Raw genomic sequence first — 18,503 nt, 5'->3', positions numbered from 1 at the left:
CGTCAAAACAACCTTAATGTGTGTGTGTGAGAATTATATATTAATAAATAATGAAGATAAAGCAATCTCCCTTTATTAAAAAATAGGTTTGTTGATTTCCTTAGAAAGAGAGAGATCCCCTCGACCATCCTGACACCCATGATCCATCCCAGCCCAACCAGCCCTCGATCATGTGCATATACATGCCTGGCATACCTAGGGAGGTCTCAGTATGTGAACTGCAACCCTTCCCAAATGGAGCAGCCTCACAGAGCATTATGTTTTGTTACCATGTTGCCGTCTGGCTCTCAAAGCAATCCTTATTTCTAATTGACAGTGGGGGAAAATGGCCTCAACTTTTAAATGATTGATTTATATGTAACACTTTAAGCTGGTAATTGGTAGGTAAAGCAAGAGACAGAAGACATTTATATTAGTAATGTAATTTTGTAATCCTGTTTGAGAAGTTGCAGTTGTTTTAAAGAATTGTTTAATTTTGTTATTATTATTTTTAAAAATTTGACCAAAGAGAGAGAGATAAGGAAAGTAAGAAAGCAAGCAACTATGTTTGGGAATTGAACTGCAGTCAGCCATGCGGGAATTCAGCCCCTCAACTACCATGCAACCTGCTGGCCCCCAGATATTGCAATTTTTGTTGAAATTGCCATATGCTTTTTACCTGGTTATCATTCTATAGGTGAGGCATTGCCAAATAGCACTGGAAGGGACTGTTTTTTTTTAAATTGCCAGAGAGTGTGTATACTTCTGAGAGAATAAGGAGAGAGAGAGAGAGAACACGCGTGCTCATCCCTCATGGGGCAGGGTCTTGCTGCAAACTTTTTTCCTCCATTTCTCCATCATGTCAGGATTTTTGTCATGCATGTACACATACCCATCTTGTTTTGCAAGCCACCAGGACTGGGATTTGAATTATTATTGGCATGTGGAATCTGTGCTACAAGACTGACCCTGGAAGGAAGTTTTAAGACAACATGGTATATAGTAAAGAAAACATGGCAATAAGTGGACGTGCATTCAATTTTTGGTTTGGCTATTTATCTTGTATCTTTAAGCAGATTATCTAATTGCTCTTAGACTAGGGTATTATTTTTACCTGTTAAAGGATGATCTATGCTCTACCATTAGAATTATTTTGAGGATTGGGGATAATGTTTAATGAACATACTTTTACAATGCTTTGTTAAAAGTGTGCCATCTAAAATTCATCAAAGTCATCTTAGTATCGGAGCTACATTGAGAGTGATGCCATCTTTATCTGGTGCATGATAGCTCTGTGTGTATAGCTTGATTTACATTTCTGTCTGCCATGCCATGCCCATTCTGACAGGGATTATTGTTAGTCCGGCTTTTTCAGACTTAACCTATGTAGTTAAAAAAACTGTTTCATGGGACTGGCAGGTAATGTGGTGGTTAAGGTGCTGTACCTCCCACAAAGTCAACCATGGTTTGAGTCCCTGATCTGGTGACTTGCTGTCTCACTTTCTCTCTCATTCTCTCTCCCTCTCTGGTGAATTAAAAAAATAATAATACTAAATTAAATAAAAAATAAATAATGAAATCCAAACCGCCCCACTATTTTAGAGTTTTGTGCTAATTTGTGTTTTTAAAAATCTTACTAATAATTATTTTGTGAGTATTAGTTCATTATTGTAGCATATCTTCTAGACTAGTCTTACATCATAATGCTGTATTAGGGTTCAACTCTCTGCAGGTTCTGTTGTGGGGGAGAAATGGATGTTGTAAAGGATAGGACCCTGAGGTCTTTGCTTGCGATATCCTTTGTAACTGATGCCAATTTTGGATCACAACGTTTAAATTTATTAGAAAATTATTACTTTCTTAGGACTAATCAATAATTTGAAATTTCATGGTTTTTTTTTAAATTAAAGCTAAACTGGTTCTCAAAAAAATCAAAGGTCACTTGTGTGAATTTTCATTAAATTGATATAATAAGTATTATTTTAAGTATATTTCTCTATAAATATAAAAGATAAATTCCTATAAAGTAATTAAAAATTTTTATTTCAGAATTAATTTTCTCAGAAAAAATAAGAAAAAGTAGGAGACTAAAAATTTTTTTCCAGTTTTGGCCATGTCTTCTTATCTTAAATATTTATGTGAGAAAGGGAAACATTATGTTTCTTTTTTTAGAGGTTTTTACTATAGGGTGCATGCGCTCGCCACACAGACAGAGACAGAGAGACAGAAAATGAGAAATCACCCCCCAGATGGCCACACCGCAATCCCTTCTCCATTCTCCTCTTGGGATCTTGGGCACGCACGCACACATGCCCGGCGTGAGTTTTAAGCCACCGGGTCCGGGACGCGAACCGCGGTCGACTATGTGGGAGTCCAGCGACATATCCATTACGCTAACTGCTGGTTCCAACATTATGTTTCTTGATATAACAAAAATTTATAGTCCATTTTCATTTGAGTTGCAAATGATATTAACCTATCAACATTAGCTAGCTCTTTTACTTTTCATCTTTTATATTCTTAAATTCACATATACAAAATTGTTGTCTTAGTGGTATTTGAGACTTGATACTTTTTTTAATTTGATGAAATTTTGATATATTATTTGGACAGTACTTTCACTAAAGGAAGTGTGCAGCTGATATTGTTATGCCTTTTTCAATGAGAATAATAGATTTCATTGTATTAATAATGTCAACATTGAGAGCCTTTCTCTGTTCTTTATGTGATGAAATCAGTCTCTAACATTAATACTTTTTAATATCATGTCCCAAAAAGTGAAAGAAAAGTTTATGAAGTATTAATAGTTCATATGATATAATCTGAGAATACCTGAGTTTGTCACATGATACACTATGTGTTGATGCTGACTGAGAATTAAGTATTGTTTCAAACTGTGAGTAGAAATAGACATTGTTTGCTTAGTTTGGTCTATTGACATATCGTCACTCAGAGATTTAGAGATACTTGGTAAGGGGGTTAAAATTCGCTTTTTTAAAAATTAATATAACTAATGTTTTAAATGTTTATTTATTTATTTATTTAAGAGGTTTTTACTATAGGGCGCGTTGACGCTCGCCAGACAGACAGAGACAGACAGAGAGACAGAAAGCGAGAAATCACCCCCCAGGGGATGGTCACGCCGCAATCCCTTCTTCTTTATTCTCCTCTTGGGATCTTGGGCACACACACATGCGCCAGGCGTGAATTTAAGCCACCGGGTCTGGGACTCGAACCACGGTCTACTACATGGGAGTCCAGTGACATAGCCATTACGCTAACTGCTGGTCCCATTAAATGTTTATTTCTTTATACATATGTGTATTTATATATATTTGAACCATATACATTGAGTGATGGAGCAGGAACGTAGTATTTTAGGTTTTCTATCAGATGATGTAGAGATAGCATGTTTTGGTTTAGTTGCTTGCATGCACTGCTAAGAATCTGTGCTCTACATTTTAGGGTCACCTGGAAGGCCCAGGTTAGTTAGATTCCAGATCCTGCCTAAAGTTACAGTGCAGAGACATGTATCTGCAATCCTGCCAACTCAGGAGGCTGAAGCAGGAGGATCATGAGCTTAAGGTTTGCCTTGGCAGGATAATGAGACCCCATCTAAGACATACCTGGTACACGTGCCGATATTCCCAGCTGAAAGGCTAAGGCAGGAGCATCATGACCTCACAAGATCCTGTCTTTTAATAGTAATAATAATAATAATGATAATAATAAAAGAATTGCATGCTTTACAACAGTCTTTGGCACTTTGCTTTTATATGGTGAGACAAGAAATAATAAGATGTATAGTGTTATAACTGTTATAATTGTTTTGCATAAGCATGATATATACATTTAAAATATTATCTGTGGAGGAAATTCTAACTTGTACTTTAAAAAAGTTATTTTCATAATGATGTTTTTCAGACCGTTAAAGCACTGTTATATGTATCTTCATAATCATAAGAATGATTAAAATATGTCTTGTATGGTTTCAGAGTTAAGGACAATTTTTTGTTTGTTTGTTTGTTTCTGTATCTTTGAAAATTAAGTACAGTAAAACCTTGGCTATCCAGAAATTGAATAACTTCTGATAATAAAGAGTACATGTCACTGAAAGAGTTCATGAAATTGTTAGCAAGTTAACACCAAGTACAAGAAATTCTTTTTTTATCTTAGGAGTAAAAATACAACTTGACTTATGATCTTTAACATTCATAGTTTCAAATTTTATTAGAAGGAAATACTTCTAAACAGAAGAATACTCTGCACAATTTAGGATGAAATGTAACATTTCTCTTTTTCCAGAACAAGAAGTTAATGTAAATGAGTTAGAGAGGTAGTTTGAAGTTAATAATAAAGAATAATCAATTGACTTCACTTTTGGAATTGTTGCTGACTAGATTTTTCTAAAAAATTCTTGTTTTATAAAATACCTAGATGCTCTATAAATTACCCCAAAACCCCCCATTTTTAAGTACATAGCTGAGCTGTAAAGAATGTAGATGTGTAAGATAAACAATACCATTCAATGAATAGCATTACTGACTTTTTCCAGATTGAAATAGACCTGGTGGATATGCACCCTGTTATTTGGTGGAAGGGGCCACGTAGGTTTAACTTCTTACAGTGTTTTTAGATGGTAGCAGCTGGTATTTAAAAACACAGCACCTTCTCTGATCAGCTAGCCACAAGCTTAGACTCTGCTTCTTTTTGCAAAGGCCAGCTTAGATTTACTATAAAAAGAAAAAGTGGTTGGTATCTTTCTGGTTTAGGGCTCTCACATGGTTTGGGGTTATAATTTTCTTCTTAGTCTAACCCGTATGTGTCCAGTTGCACCTTGAATATAAACATGCCTTTTTAGGGGCCTGTGTGGCTTCCCTTGCGGTTGGCCTGTTTATCTGTTCGTAGACAATATGCTCAATAGGAAGCTGCATTTTGCTTAACAATAGAGAAATCTACTACTGATATTGAAACATAGAGTTGTGAGTTAGAATGACTTGGTATGAGGATCAGGACAAAAGACTTTTTGTGAATAGTTGGACTGAAGACTTCTGCATTATAACCATCAACTTTCAAGGGTTTATTCTCAGAGTAGGTTGGAAAAAATAAATGAAAATTCTTCTGATTTGCTTCATCTATAAGTGGGGAGCGGGGGGGAAGAAGCTTCTCTAGGAATATGTAGTCATAGTCATATTCTTCCATGATTGAAGGCTGTAATTTTCTTCTTGGTCCAAGAGGCTTTAAATTGAAAAATTCATTAGAAGTGATACAAGGTTGATAGCAACCAAAAGCCACATGGAAACAAAGTCAACTCAGGTTTCTCAGAATTCTGATAGATTAAGGTTAGTCAAATATGTGCTTATGATCCTAAATTGCAAACTATTTGAGAAAATAAGACACCTTAAGAGTATTAGTTTTTTAATGCTGTATAACAGGCTATTATAAACTTAGCAGTATAAAATAATACCCATTCATTGTTTCACGATATCTGTAGATCACAAGTTATGGATTAACTGGGTCTTTTGCCCAGAGTCTTACCAACTGAAATCAAAATGTCAGCTGATGCTGTGATCTCATTTGACGTTTAGATCTTCTTTCTAGCATACCCATTATTAACAAAATTCAGTTATTTGCAATGTTTAGGGCTAAGATCCACACACATACCCTTCCTTCCTTCCTTCCTTCCTTCCTCCCTCCCTCCCTCCCTTTCTCCCTCCCTTCCTCCCTCCCTTCTTTCCCTCCTTCCTTCCTTCCTTTGCTGCCTGCCAGCCAAGAACCATTCTTAGTTCCTTCAAGCCGCATTAAGTCCTTGTCCAATTCCATAGCTCCCTCCACAGGGTTATTTGTTTTTTAAAGGCCTATAGAAAATTCTCCCTCACTTTGAATCTCTCTGACTTTAGGAAGAACCCAGTCTTTTTTAATGACTGGCCTAATTTAGTCTAGCCCACCTGAGACAGTCTCCTTCTGATTAACTCAATGCGAACAGATTTGGGACTGTAATTAGATTTTTTAAAAATTTGCAGCATTCCTTACTTTTATTATATAACAGCCTAATATAGGAGTGAAGTCTATTAGTTCTGCCTAAGCTTTGGAGAGCAGATTAGACAGGGCATGAACACCATGGCCATTTCAGAATTCCACCTACCACAATGTTGAAAAAACACAGAATTAGACCCATAAGAATATTAGATTTTTTTTTTTTTTTGGAGATGTTTTTGCTATAGGGGATGTGTGCTTGCCAGAAAGACAAAGACAGAGAGACAGAAAGTGAGAAATCGCCCCCCGGGGGGATGGCCATGCCACAGTCCCTTCTTCTCCATTCTCCTCTTGGGATCTTGGGCACGCACGCACACGTGCCCAGTGTGAGTTTAAGCCACTGGGTCTGGAACTCGAACCGCAGTTGATTACATGAGAGTCCAGCTACATAGCCATTACGCCAGCTGCTGGTCCCAGAATATTAGATTTTTGAGTTACCAGATTTGAAGTGAAAATGGCCATTGGAATTAAAACAAGGTGCCAACAGTTGGCATAGTGGTTAAGGCACTGTTGACCACATGGGAGTCAGGCAACATAGCCATTATGCTGGTCCCAGCAACTACTATTTTGACAGCATCTTAATAGCAACAGTGGGAACCAAAAAATACTAGAGTAATTTCAATAAAGTACTGAGAGAAAATAACTGTCAGCTTATAATTTATTAACCAACTAAACTACCACTAAAGAGTCACACACGCAGGGAACTAGCAGTTAGCATAATGGCTATGTTGCTGGACTCCCACGTAGTCGACTGCGGTTCACGTCCCGGACCTGGTGACTTAAAACTCATGCTGGGCACGTGTGCATGCGTGCCCAAGATCCCTAGGGGAGAATGGAGGAGAAGGGATTGCGGTGTGACCATCCCCCCTGGGGAGTGATTTCTCGCTTTCTGTCTCTCTTTCTCTCTCTGTCTGTCTGGTGAGCGCACGCGACCTATAGCGAAAACCTCTCTAAAAAAAAAAAAAGTAAAAAAAAAGAAAAATCACACGCACGCACACACACACACACAGAACATCTCAAACATACAAAAGCTGAGAATATTTTGTATCAATACATCTTAACTTATTGTAAAACACAACTAATGTGTTGTACTTTTTGAAGAAGGAAAATGAGTCAGAAGGGAAGTTCGAATGCAATATGAGAATGCTGAACTAAAAAGTAGGTAAAATGTGAGTAAGCTTCAGCAATAAATTAAATATACTGTATTTTATAATTATGTTATTTAAGGGAGTAAGATAAAGTACTAATGTTTTTAATAACAATATTATATGAGAGAATAAGAAGTGATTACTGTTGGGTCATCAGAAATGTGATGATGCTTGTTTCCACAGAAGAACAGAAAAATATGTCATCACTTTTCTGATAACCCAATATTAAAGTGCTCTGATGTTTTCATTTTGCTTTATTTTGGTAAAAGATTGTAAACTTTTTAGTTTTTAATTTTTGTCAGAGGATGCACGTGCTTGCTGGAGAGAGAAGAGAGAGATAATGATCTTGAGAGAACCTCATGATAGAAGAACGATCATGCTGCAATTGCTTTTTATACGTTTCTCTATCCTTTCAGGATTTTGGGTATGCACACAGTTTCTCAAGCTTTGGTGTCCAGGACTTGAACCACTTAGTCAGTCATGCGGAATCCAGCCACCTTACCCACCACGTCATGGGCTGGCCCCAAGGGTTGTGAATTTTAATAGCTTTAAACGGTGTGGTAAGTGTGCATATCAATTATGACAAACCCACTAGAAAAATAAGCAAAGAAGAAATAGTTTGGAAGAAAGGAAAACTCATGTCCAGTGACCATTTAAAAGATGTATTTATTTACTTGTTTATTTATTTATTTAATAGAGATTTTTGTTATATGATGTGTGTGCTCACTGGAAAGACAGGGACAGAAAATGAGAAATCACACCTCTCCTCCTCCCCAGGGGGGAAGACCACATTACAGTCCTTTCTCCTCCATTCTCTTCTTGGGATTTTGGGCACACACACACGTGCCCTGTGCGAGTTTTAATCCTTCTGGGTGCAGGACTTGAACTGGAGTCGACTCCATGGGAGTCCATGATGTAACCATTATACCATCTGTTAGCCCCTAAAATTGTTTTAAAAAGGGAAATGGAAATGAAAAGAGTAAGATACTGTTTCTTGTAGAAAATTAAGTGGTAACGAGAGGGAAGAGAAATTTAGATTTTTATTTTTTTAAATTTTTTTTTGCTACAGGGCATGTACGCTTGCTGGAGAGAAACAGAGACAGAGAGAGGGGATATGAGAACACACTCCCGGGGGGGTGACTACACAGCAGTCCCTTTTCCTCCATTCTCTTTTTAGGATTTTGGGCACACATGCACATGTGCTTGATATGTTTTTGAAGCTGTCAGGTCCAGGACTCCAACCATGCAGTAAGCCCTGAGGGATGTAGCTGCCTTAGTCACCATGCAATGAGGCTGGCCCAGGAATTTAGAGGTTTCTGGTGTCAGTATAAATTAAATAGCCACTTTGGATAGCAGTTTAGTTGTTTCTACAAAATATTCAATGTGCCTAAGTTATGATGAAGAAGTAACGCGGGAATGTGGGGGCCCAGGTGATCAGGCTCACGCTTGTAGTGAGTCACGGGTTCTTGTTCCATGGTCAGGAAGAATTAGAATCATGGACATGGAGAATAGGTGTAGCAAAGCGGGGAGTTTATTAAAGGAGAGGGAAGGAAAAACAGAGCTCCCAAGAAGGGAGGGGTTTTGGAAAATGTGTTGCCAAGGAATAACTGAGACCAGGGGTTTTTATGTGGGTCAGGAAGGGCTTTGTCTGGACTTCAGTTCTAGGTGGGGCTTGTGCATACATTCCTCTCCTGGTAAGGAGAGGCACATGTTGGGTGGATCAAATTATTCTCCTAATTTTGGAGTGAGTACCAAGGTCAGGAGATTCTTTGGCTAAAAGCTTTGCACCATGAAAACCATGATCTTACCTTCTTCCTGGAATGTGGTGGGGCATGTAAAAAGCCATTGTTTTAGGTCTAGGTCATGCTTTCTAGGTCAGTCACTGAGCCACCACTGCCTCCATCTCAAAATTTACCTGTTTTGTGATTCATTTTGGGCCCATACTCTTAACTATATTTTTAGGGTCCCTGTCTCCTACTTCAGAAGCTGATTTCTGAATAATTACTGGAGCACATAAGTCGGGAAACTTTTTTGCTAGAGAGTTGGATAGCAAATATTTTAGCCTTTGTAGGTCATACATTCTCAACTGCAAATACTCAACTGTGCTGTTGTAGTGCAGCACTGAAACTTGAATTTTGTATTATCTTCACTTCTGAAATATTCTTCTTTTGACTTTATTTTTAGGCCACTTAAAATGTAAAATCCATTTTTAGCTCACTGGACATACAGAAACAAATGACAGATCATATTTGGCTTTTCTGTATTTGAATAAAAAATAAGTGGCTGACTTATACACAGAGTGTAACTTACATGGAGAAATGAAATAAAGCATAATGAAATGATTGGAACAATGCACATTTAATTCCTGATAGATTTGGTAGCTTTGAGTAGAGTATAATTTTGAGTTTTTCTTCTGATGTCCACCTTCAACCTTCAACAACTACTAATTTAGAATTACCTTTATTATACAAACTCAATTCCTTATATGTACAAGTTAGTTGGTTCTTTCATTTTTAGGAAGCCCTCCTATGACTTCTACCAGGTGAGTGGTTACTTATAAAGTTCTTCAGATGAGAACTAGAGCTTGATTTTCTGGGACTTTAATTTCTCAGCTTTACTGAGTTACTTGGGAAGTAATCTTTTGTCTCAGATAGATACATTTTTTTATACTATATTGCAAGCTGACAGTAAGATGCTTTTCAATAATTGGGCTACAAATGAATTCAGTCTTACTTCTCCTGGGCATTAACTTTCTGTTTTCATCCTGTATTTCATCTCTTTCTTATATGTACAAGTTAGTTGGTTCTTTCATTTTTAGGAAGCCCTCCTATGACTTCTACCAGGTGAGTGGTTACTTATAAAGTTCTTCAGATGAGAACTAGAGCTTGATTTTCTGGGACTTTAATTTCTCAGCTTTACTGAGTTACTTGGGAAGTAATCTTTTGTCTCAGATAGATACATTTTTTTATACTATATTGCAAGCTGACAGTAAGATGCTTTTCAATAATTGGGCTACAAATGAATTCAGTCTTACTTCTCCTGGGCATTAACTTTCTGTGCTCATCCTGTATTACATCTCTCTCCCTGGCTCACCATCTTCCTTGTACATCTTTAACATACATTTATAACCATGGTTATGTTTTCATATCTTCTCACAAGTCTTTACTTTGATATTATAAAGACAGTGATGCAGGGAGTTTGGGCAGGGGAATCACATTTCAACGAAGACAATGTATTAGATTATTTTCTCATTGCCATACAACCTATCTTCTTGAGACCTTTCCAGAGTTGTAATAACATTTTGTGTTTGTCCCTGTTGACCAATAAACTTGAGTTTTTCTTTTCTCTTAGAGCATCTTTAAATTTTCAAGACTGGCATAGGTTCCCAGGTTTGTCAGTTACATCTTGCACAAGATATGTGGTTAGTTATACCACTACTTGAACTTTAAAAAAATGTATTGTATGAGTGGATCTTTTTTTATCCTCTTTTTTGGAAAGATTATAATAAATTAACTTTGTTTCCCTATTATGTACTTTTAATTTCAAATAATTGTTTTGAGCTACTATATTCAAGAGGTTATACTAAATGTTGGGCCAGAGTCCTATTTCTAGTGTTTAGGGAATTTCTTCCTAATGATTTTGGATTACTCTAGAGGATATGTCTTGAGTCACTATTGATCTTCTTAATTTCTAGTTTTCATTTAGCGTAGCACAATATCCCCGCTTTCCTGGCTTTCTTTTTTTGTTGGTAATGATAGTTTATTTTCAGTGTTTTGGAAAGATTCTTTGACCACCAACTCACAGTAAGCTATGTTATTTAATACATGAATTTTCTGATCTCTGTGTGGCATTATAGAATAAAAATTTTACTCTTGAGTCAGTGATGGCCTTATATATGGACAGTAAATAATTTTACAATATTATTTCAGAAATGCTTCGCTAGCATGGAGGAGATTTTTGAGGGCTCCAGGTATCTATGAAAGAGAAAAAGATTCAAAAGAGTCAGGGATTGTAAAGACTAAGTTCATAAGCTTCATAATTTGCTAGCAGTCTTTATTTACTTATGAAGAGGGTTTCTGTGGTATTTTAATTTCATTTTCATTTGAGAGTAGTAGTACTGTATTTGACCCAGTATCCTTTCATAGAGTATTCAGATCTCATTTATTACACTCTACAAAAACATCTTAAAAAAAAAAAAAAAGAAACACACAGCTTTTTCCATGCAGATATTACATCCTTATTGAATCACTAAGACCTTTTTAGTGAAGGATTTTGGAAAGTGATAATGGAAAAAGTATATCCTTTTAGAGGGTCACTGAAAGGATCCACAGTGTTTAAAAGGAATACTGGGATGGTTTTAAGAATGAGAACTGTACCGTTCCATGTTCTCTTAGGATGGCAGCCACATGTAAATTAAGTTAGCATTTATAGTTTTCTCCGTCAGAATTATGCTATAAAATTGGGCTGTGGTTGATCAGAGCTCTGGCTACTGGTGATTTGAGAGATGGGCTTAGAAATATGGGTAACCGTAGGTGACAGGTCTTGGGAAAGCACTGATTTTCAGGTGTTTAAAAACACCTTTCAAGGCATACAGTGTAGGTGGAGTTGTCTCTTTGGGTTTCGGTGGTGAAATGAAAGAGGTAAACAGCTCAAGGTAAGGGCTCTGTTAGATAAATGGTAGATAAATTCTAACTTACCATCACGACAAAACGTACCACTGTTTAAAAAACTACACTTCAGTGTAGACACAGAAGAGGGTGCTCTTGAACTGAGAAACCTAATAAGCCAACTTACCTCCTTTCTCCCCCATCACAAGATAGTTTGGTATGGCTCATCCTGAAACAGCCAATACAGATAATCCTCAACTGAAAAAGAAGCCAGCATCTGTCAAAGTGACTGTAAGAATGAAACAGATAATTAAAAGAAAACCTTAGTAAATTATACACATACACGTTCACAAAAATGAAAGCAAAAATAGTAAGAAAGGAGAGAAATGAAAGAACAACCACAAGACAGAAAAATGGAAATGCAACACATGAACATAAATAAGCCTACATTACAAAAGCAATTTTGTTATGAAAGGCCATTATGGCATTCAATACTCAGAATCGAAGTGGACAAACAACGACAAGATGTGTGAAACAAGACCTGACCGAACTCTGGAAAGAGACTGAAAAAAGATAAAAGGCATCTCAGAAATGAAGACTAAACTACATGGGATGATAGATATTACAAAGGTTAGTAAGAGAAGAGAATAGAAATGAGTCAAGAAAATGATGTGGAAGTAAGAGATCAAAATAATTAGAAATTGGATAGTGAAGATCCAACGTATTTGGTGCAACACCTTAAATTAGAAAAACATTGGAAAATGAACAACAATAATATTTATATTTTTAGTGAAAAGTTTCTGAAATAAAATAGATTTGAATTCCCATGTTAAAAGGATTCTTGTATCCTGTATATCTGCGAAAATTGATATGGGGCAATAAACTTTTGAGATATATCCTAGTATTTTAGACCTTAAAATAGAAAGGGGAAAAAAAGGCCATTCGAGCTTCCAACTCAAAAAGTAATTTAAAAATAGAAAATACAATAAAAGCAAAAAGGAAACCAGCTTTTCATCATACTTAATTTTTTTTTTTTTTAATTTGCTATAAGGGTGCATGTGCAGAGAAAGCGGGGAATGCCGTGTGGCCAATTTCTTCTCCATTCTCTTCTCAGGATTTTGGGCATGCGTACATACACCCTCAGCAAGTCTTTCAAGCCATCGGGTCTGTGGTACAGTCACCTATGAGGGATACAGCAACCTTAACTATCATGCCACTGACTGTCCCTCATCACATTTCTTAGTAATAACATACAACAACATTTTCAAGAAGTTACAATGAGTAATCCTTTTCATTTATTATGAAACATTAAATAAAACACCTTTATGACCATAGTGATACCCAAGATTACTGTTCAATAATCAATTTTTTTGTTGCTGTATGTGTTTTGTAATACATAAAAATGTGGAAACATTTTTAAACTGTATGTTGTGAAATGCTATAAAACAATGTGTGTGTGTGTGTGTGTGTGTGTGTGTGTTTGCAGTGGATATTTATTTTTATTTTTAATTGTGGTAAAATATACTATATTAGTTTTTTAGGGCTGCTATTACAAAGTACCACAGACCGATTAGCTTAAATAACATAAATATACTTCCTCACAATCTGGAGGCTATCAGGTGTTGGCAGGATTGATTTCTTTTAAGGCCTCTTTCTTTAGCTTCTAGATGGCCATTTTCCTCTAGTGTCTTCACATGTTTTTATTTTGTCTTCATGTCCTAATCTCCTTTTCTTAAAAGGATACCAGGCATATTTGACTAGGGTTGACCGCTGTGACCTCACTTAACCTTAGGTATCTTTTTAAAATCCCTATCTGCAAATATAATCACATTATGTTATAGGCACACAAATATAGTACTGGGGGTTATAGTTTCAAAATGTGACTTTTGGAGTGAGGGAACACAATTTAAACCATAATAGATACATGACATAACATTTATTGTCTTAGCCTTTTTTTTTTTTTTTCCTGAGAGAGACTTTTGCTATAGGGTGGGTGTACTTGCTAGAAATACTGAGATAGAAAGTGAGAAATCACCTCCCAGGGAGATTGGCCATGCCACAATCCCTTCTCCCCCATTCTCCTCTCAGGATTTTGGGCACACATGCACACACGCTCCATGTTTTAAGCTGCCAGGTCTGGGGCTCGACCAAAGTCAATGACATGGGAGTCCATTGATGTAAGCATTATACCATATGCTGGTCCCATCTTAGCCATTTTTAAATATATAGTTGGTGGCATTAAGTACAGTTACATTATTGTGTAACCATTACCGCTGTCACTCTTTATCTCACAAACTCCACACATTAAACAGAAATTTCACATCGTTCCCTCTTTCTAGCCCTTGGCAGTCACCATTCCACTTTCTCTCTCTATGAAACAGTTATTTGAGATGGTGGTTTTTTTTCTTCATTATTTGTGAAAATCTTCAAAGTTCCCTATATTAATTATTTTTATGCTCATTATGCAAGATATAGACAAACTCTTACCTAGGTAAGAAATTCTCAGAAGTCTTAAATCATTTGCAAGATTTTGCCTTTATTTTTGTATTTGCCTCTTTTTGAGAGATTTCAGAATTCTCATTAAATTCCTTAACTGCAGCCCTAGAAATTTAGGCCATTCTTGTTTCATTTAGTTTTTCAAAATAATTTGAAGTTTAGGCTCCTCCTCCCCACCCCGCCCCTGTAGGGCATGTGCACTCATTGCAATAGGTTGAGAGAGGGAAGGAAACGGAGAATGCACTCGGGTTGGACCCAGACGTTATGTTGAAATCACTCCTCCTCCAGTCTTCCTCCTGGGACCCTGGGCATGCACACACATGTGCCCAGCTTGCTCTCCAAGTCACCCAATCTGGGACTCAAACTGCAGTTGGCCACATGGGATCCAGCTGCTGCAACCACTATGTCACCAGCTGACTCTAAAGTTTAGGGTTTTATATTTAATTTTTAAGTTGATAAGTTGATGTGTCATTTGTGGAAAAAGGGGAAAAGAGAAGATGAAATACTTGGGGTTTATTATTTTAATGCTTATTTGTTCTTTCTAAAAGGGCCAATAATTTAAAAATTTTGTTATTTTATCAAATTTTCTTCATTTGAGCAGACTTTATTTTTCATTTCCATACTTTATTATTTTATATCATATTAACCATCATCCTGTCAACTTTGCATCTCATTATAAATGTGGATCTTGAAATATTTTCCATATAAAAGTAACCTCTCAAGTCCCAGCTGTGATGGCGTGCACTGCTATACTACACACTGGAGGCTGGGAAGTCTGAGTCTATAAAAATAAAAAGAACAGTAAAGATAAAAATAAAATAACATCTCAGAATTTTTAGGTTTCGTTTTGTTCATATACTTATTGTTCACTCAACAAACATTGCTTATTATGTGGTAAACTTTGGATATGCAAAGAATAGTTTTGATCATCAAGGAGGTAAAAGCATGTGCCTAGATGGATATATAAACAAACTAGTTCATTTAAAAGAAGCATAAACAAAGAAGAGAATTGGTGTTTGGTCCAAACAGATATAGCAGCATGGGAAAGGTAAGATAATCCTGAAGTGTAAGGCCCTGTAGGGGTGGCCAGTCGTTGGATAGGCCAGAACTACAGACTGGGATGTAGAGAATGGGTAGCTAGAGCATAAGACTTGAATGTGGTTTTCAAGACCTTTAAATGTTATAATAAAAAGCACTCCTTATAGACAGAGTTCCTAAACATTTTTAAGTCTCAGAGTGGAAGACAGGATCTAAGAACAAAAGGTGATGTTAGCTAATTTTAGTTACATATCAATTAAATACATTCTGAATATGTTTATAGTCATGTTATTTAAAATTTTCATTAGGTAGTTTTTGCAATGATTATTAATACTGATTATTTTGAAAGCTTACATTCGTGTATTTTAATATATTTCACATTGGGTATATTTAAATATTTGCCAGATTTTACAATAGTATTTAATTTAGCTTTATGTTTTACAATTTTTTTCCAGTTATAAGGAAGACTGGATGGATGAGGAACTAACAGAACCTCTGAAATACGCCGAACAACTTCCTGTAGCTCAGATAATACACCAGGTTTGCTTTCCATTTTATTCTTTTGAAAGAAACGAAATTTTTAATCTCTGAAAAGTAATTGCTTTTGTTAGGTTTTTCAGAATCAGTGTGCTATAGCTGAAAGGCATTCCAGGCCGTCTCTCCTTATTTAGACTGCATCTATTACAGTTGAAAGTCTCACTCAGAGAACAGTATTAAAAGGGTACTTGCTATGTAACATTCCAAGTCTTAGTTATATAAAATACAGAGTAAAATCAGAATGATCTTTTGGGCATTACTTAACAAAACTTAATTTCAGAAAACTTTCATTTTGAACCATTGTATGTAGTACTTAGTGAAAAGTAAAAAAGAACTGAAAAAATTTCATTTGATATAGTTTTTTGAGTGACTAAAAAGAGAAAACAATCATGCCCTGCTTCCTCCACCTTACCCTATTATCAAACCTTGTAGAGTATAATTCTAAATGTCGTGTGGGCAATTTGTTCATTTCCAATTATAATGACTCTATCATCCTTTCTACATAACTATAATCTTAGAGAAGGCAGTATTGTAAGTATTTAAGCTGAGACTTTGTACTGTAATTTTGACAGCATATAACCTCTGTCCTGCTGGGCCAGAATCTAATAATTTTAAATGGTTTGTGGACTAGAGTTACAGCCTTTAAATGAGGACGATTTTTCAAAACTTAGAGATTATAGAAAATATTAAAAGCCTTTATGTCAGAATTTCTCAAATTTTTTGTGAGTCCTAGTCAGTATCATGAGTCTTTCTATTGTCTTTTTCAATCGAAGTTTTTATTTAGCTGATATAGATTGGTTAGAAGTACTAGTTTTAGTTTATTTAAAAAAACAGGTTTTTACTTTACAACATTGGCTATATATGTCTTTTCATTGACATTAAAATTTAGTATTTAAATTCTGTGAGACATTACAAAAAATGGTCAGAAGTTTGCCCCTTTGGGAAGCTCATCTGTGCTTGGTAATCAGGTCCAGTTCATATGTCAGGAATTCCCTAGTGTTGTCAGAGCTTAAATGACCTAACAGTCTGCAAATGTCACATTTAAAATTCTGTCTTCATGCCTGACTCTCAGCATAAATGAATTAAACAGCAGAGCAGGCAGCAAGTCAATATGTCCTTAACAGTAAGAGTGAGCAGTGAAACAGTTTGTGGTTTGTTCAGAATAGGTAAATAGAATCTGCCCGGAACAGTTCACCTAGAATAAAATCTGAAAGAGGAAACAAGATTAACCTTTAAGATGGTTGACCAGATGAAATGTCAGTAATATTTTTATAGCATGAATGAGGCAATAAACTACCTGGCTTATGTAACAGCTGCGTTTCGCTATTATACACTGTGAATTTCAAAATGAACATTTTTGACCCTGGTAAAAATTTCAGATCTTGATGTTTTTTTTTTTTTTTTTTTTTCCCAGCAGTGTGAGAGACTGTATTGGTTTTTAACACTGAATTATAAGTGTTGTAATTACAGTTCTGTAATACTTGATCTTAGAGAATTTCAGTGTTTAAGAAATTTGCATAATAGGAATTTATTTTATTTTAATTGAAGAAAAGTAATTATGTTCTCAAGGAATAAACAGGAAAAGGCATTGTTAATACATGCTCTTTATTACTTTTGTTATTTATTTATTTTTTGACAGTACTTCAATTTAGGGATTGTTGCCATTGGCCTGGCAAGGTGGTTTTTTAAAAAACATATAAATTATGTTGCTAGTAGTTCCCTTATCAGTAGATTATTGGATTATTTGAAAACAATTTACCTAAAAGAATAGGTAAATATATGTGATAATTTGATGAAAAGTTTTTAAGTTTATACTATATCTAAGTTATAGCATTACTGTAATGTATAACTTCTACCTCTATTTTTCTGAGGAATAATCTTGCATTATACCTTTATCTATGTCTGTTTTGGAGCATGTATCAGTTCTATCAGAAGTGAAGTTATTTACTTATGTAAATATATCCTATTTGATTATCTTTCTGGGCACTCTTGAGTTTTTTGATATTCTTTTTATCTTGCCTTGTGCTATGTGTGCATATATTTGAATGGATAAATATGTTTGGGGGGGGTCTTCAAAAAGTTCATGGAGAATGTGTATTATGTAAAAACTATGCATATCTTTTGCACTAAAATAAACTCATATTTTAATTCCATTTTCCATGAATTTTATTGGATTAATTTTGTATATTTAATAGTACTTTGAAAGTCAGGATCACTTATCTCTCTCCCCTCCCATCTGTATATCAGAAACCAGGACCGGTTTACATAGATGGTAGGGGAGGGCAAGAGGTGATCCACAGTGACGAAGCTTCAGGAGAGATGGAGGCTTTTGGAGGAAAAGCAGGGACAGAGGATTTAATATGGGAAGCAATGTGAGAAATAGAAGTGAATCTCAGTTATTCGAGTAATTTATTTCTTGTGAATGATGTTTAAGTTGTTTTATACAATCAGAAGCTTGTTAGAATTCTCACTGTTGCCATTTTCTATGCCAAATTATTTACTGCATTTTTAATAGTCCTAAAAAAAATGATTGTACATTAAGAAAAACACAGGGAGGGAACCAGCAGTTAGCGTAATGGCTATGTCACTGGACTCCCACACGTAGTTGACTGCGGTTTGCGTCCCGGACCCAGTGGCTTAAAATTCACGCCGGGTGCGTGTG

General features: G+C 35.8%; 1 protein-coding gene across 1 annotated transcript in view; it reads left to right on the top strand.

The window, feature by feature from the left end:
* Positions 1 to 18,503, top strand: part of PIGK (phosphatidylinositol glycan anchor biosynthesis class K) — a 97,052-nt gene that overhangs the window by 54,988 nt on the left and 23,561 nt on the right. Inside the window, exon 10 of the mRNA XM_006146063.3 lies at positions 15,760 to 15,844. Within this exon, the coding sequence (XP_006146125.1) occupies positions 15,760 to 15,844 (85 nt within the window). The remainder of the gene's footprint in view (positions 1 to 15,759; positions 15,845 to 18,503) is intronic.

The sequence above is a fragment of the Tupaia chinensis genome, unplaced genomic scaffold (assembly GCF_000334495.1).
Source record: "Tupaia chinensis unplaced genomic scaffold, TupChi_1.0 Scaffold000164_1, whole genome shotgun sequence".
In the NCBI taxonomy this organism is placed as follows: domain Eukaryota; kingdom Metazoa; phylum Chordata; class Mammalia; order Scandentia; family Tupaiidae; genus Tupaia; species Tupaia belangeri.
The sequence above is the reverse complement of the archived record's forward strand: the minus strand, read 5'-3'. Positions and strand labels throughout refer to the sequence as shown.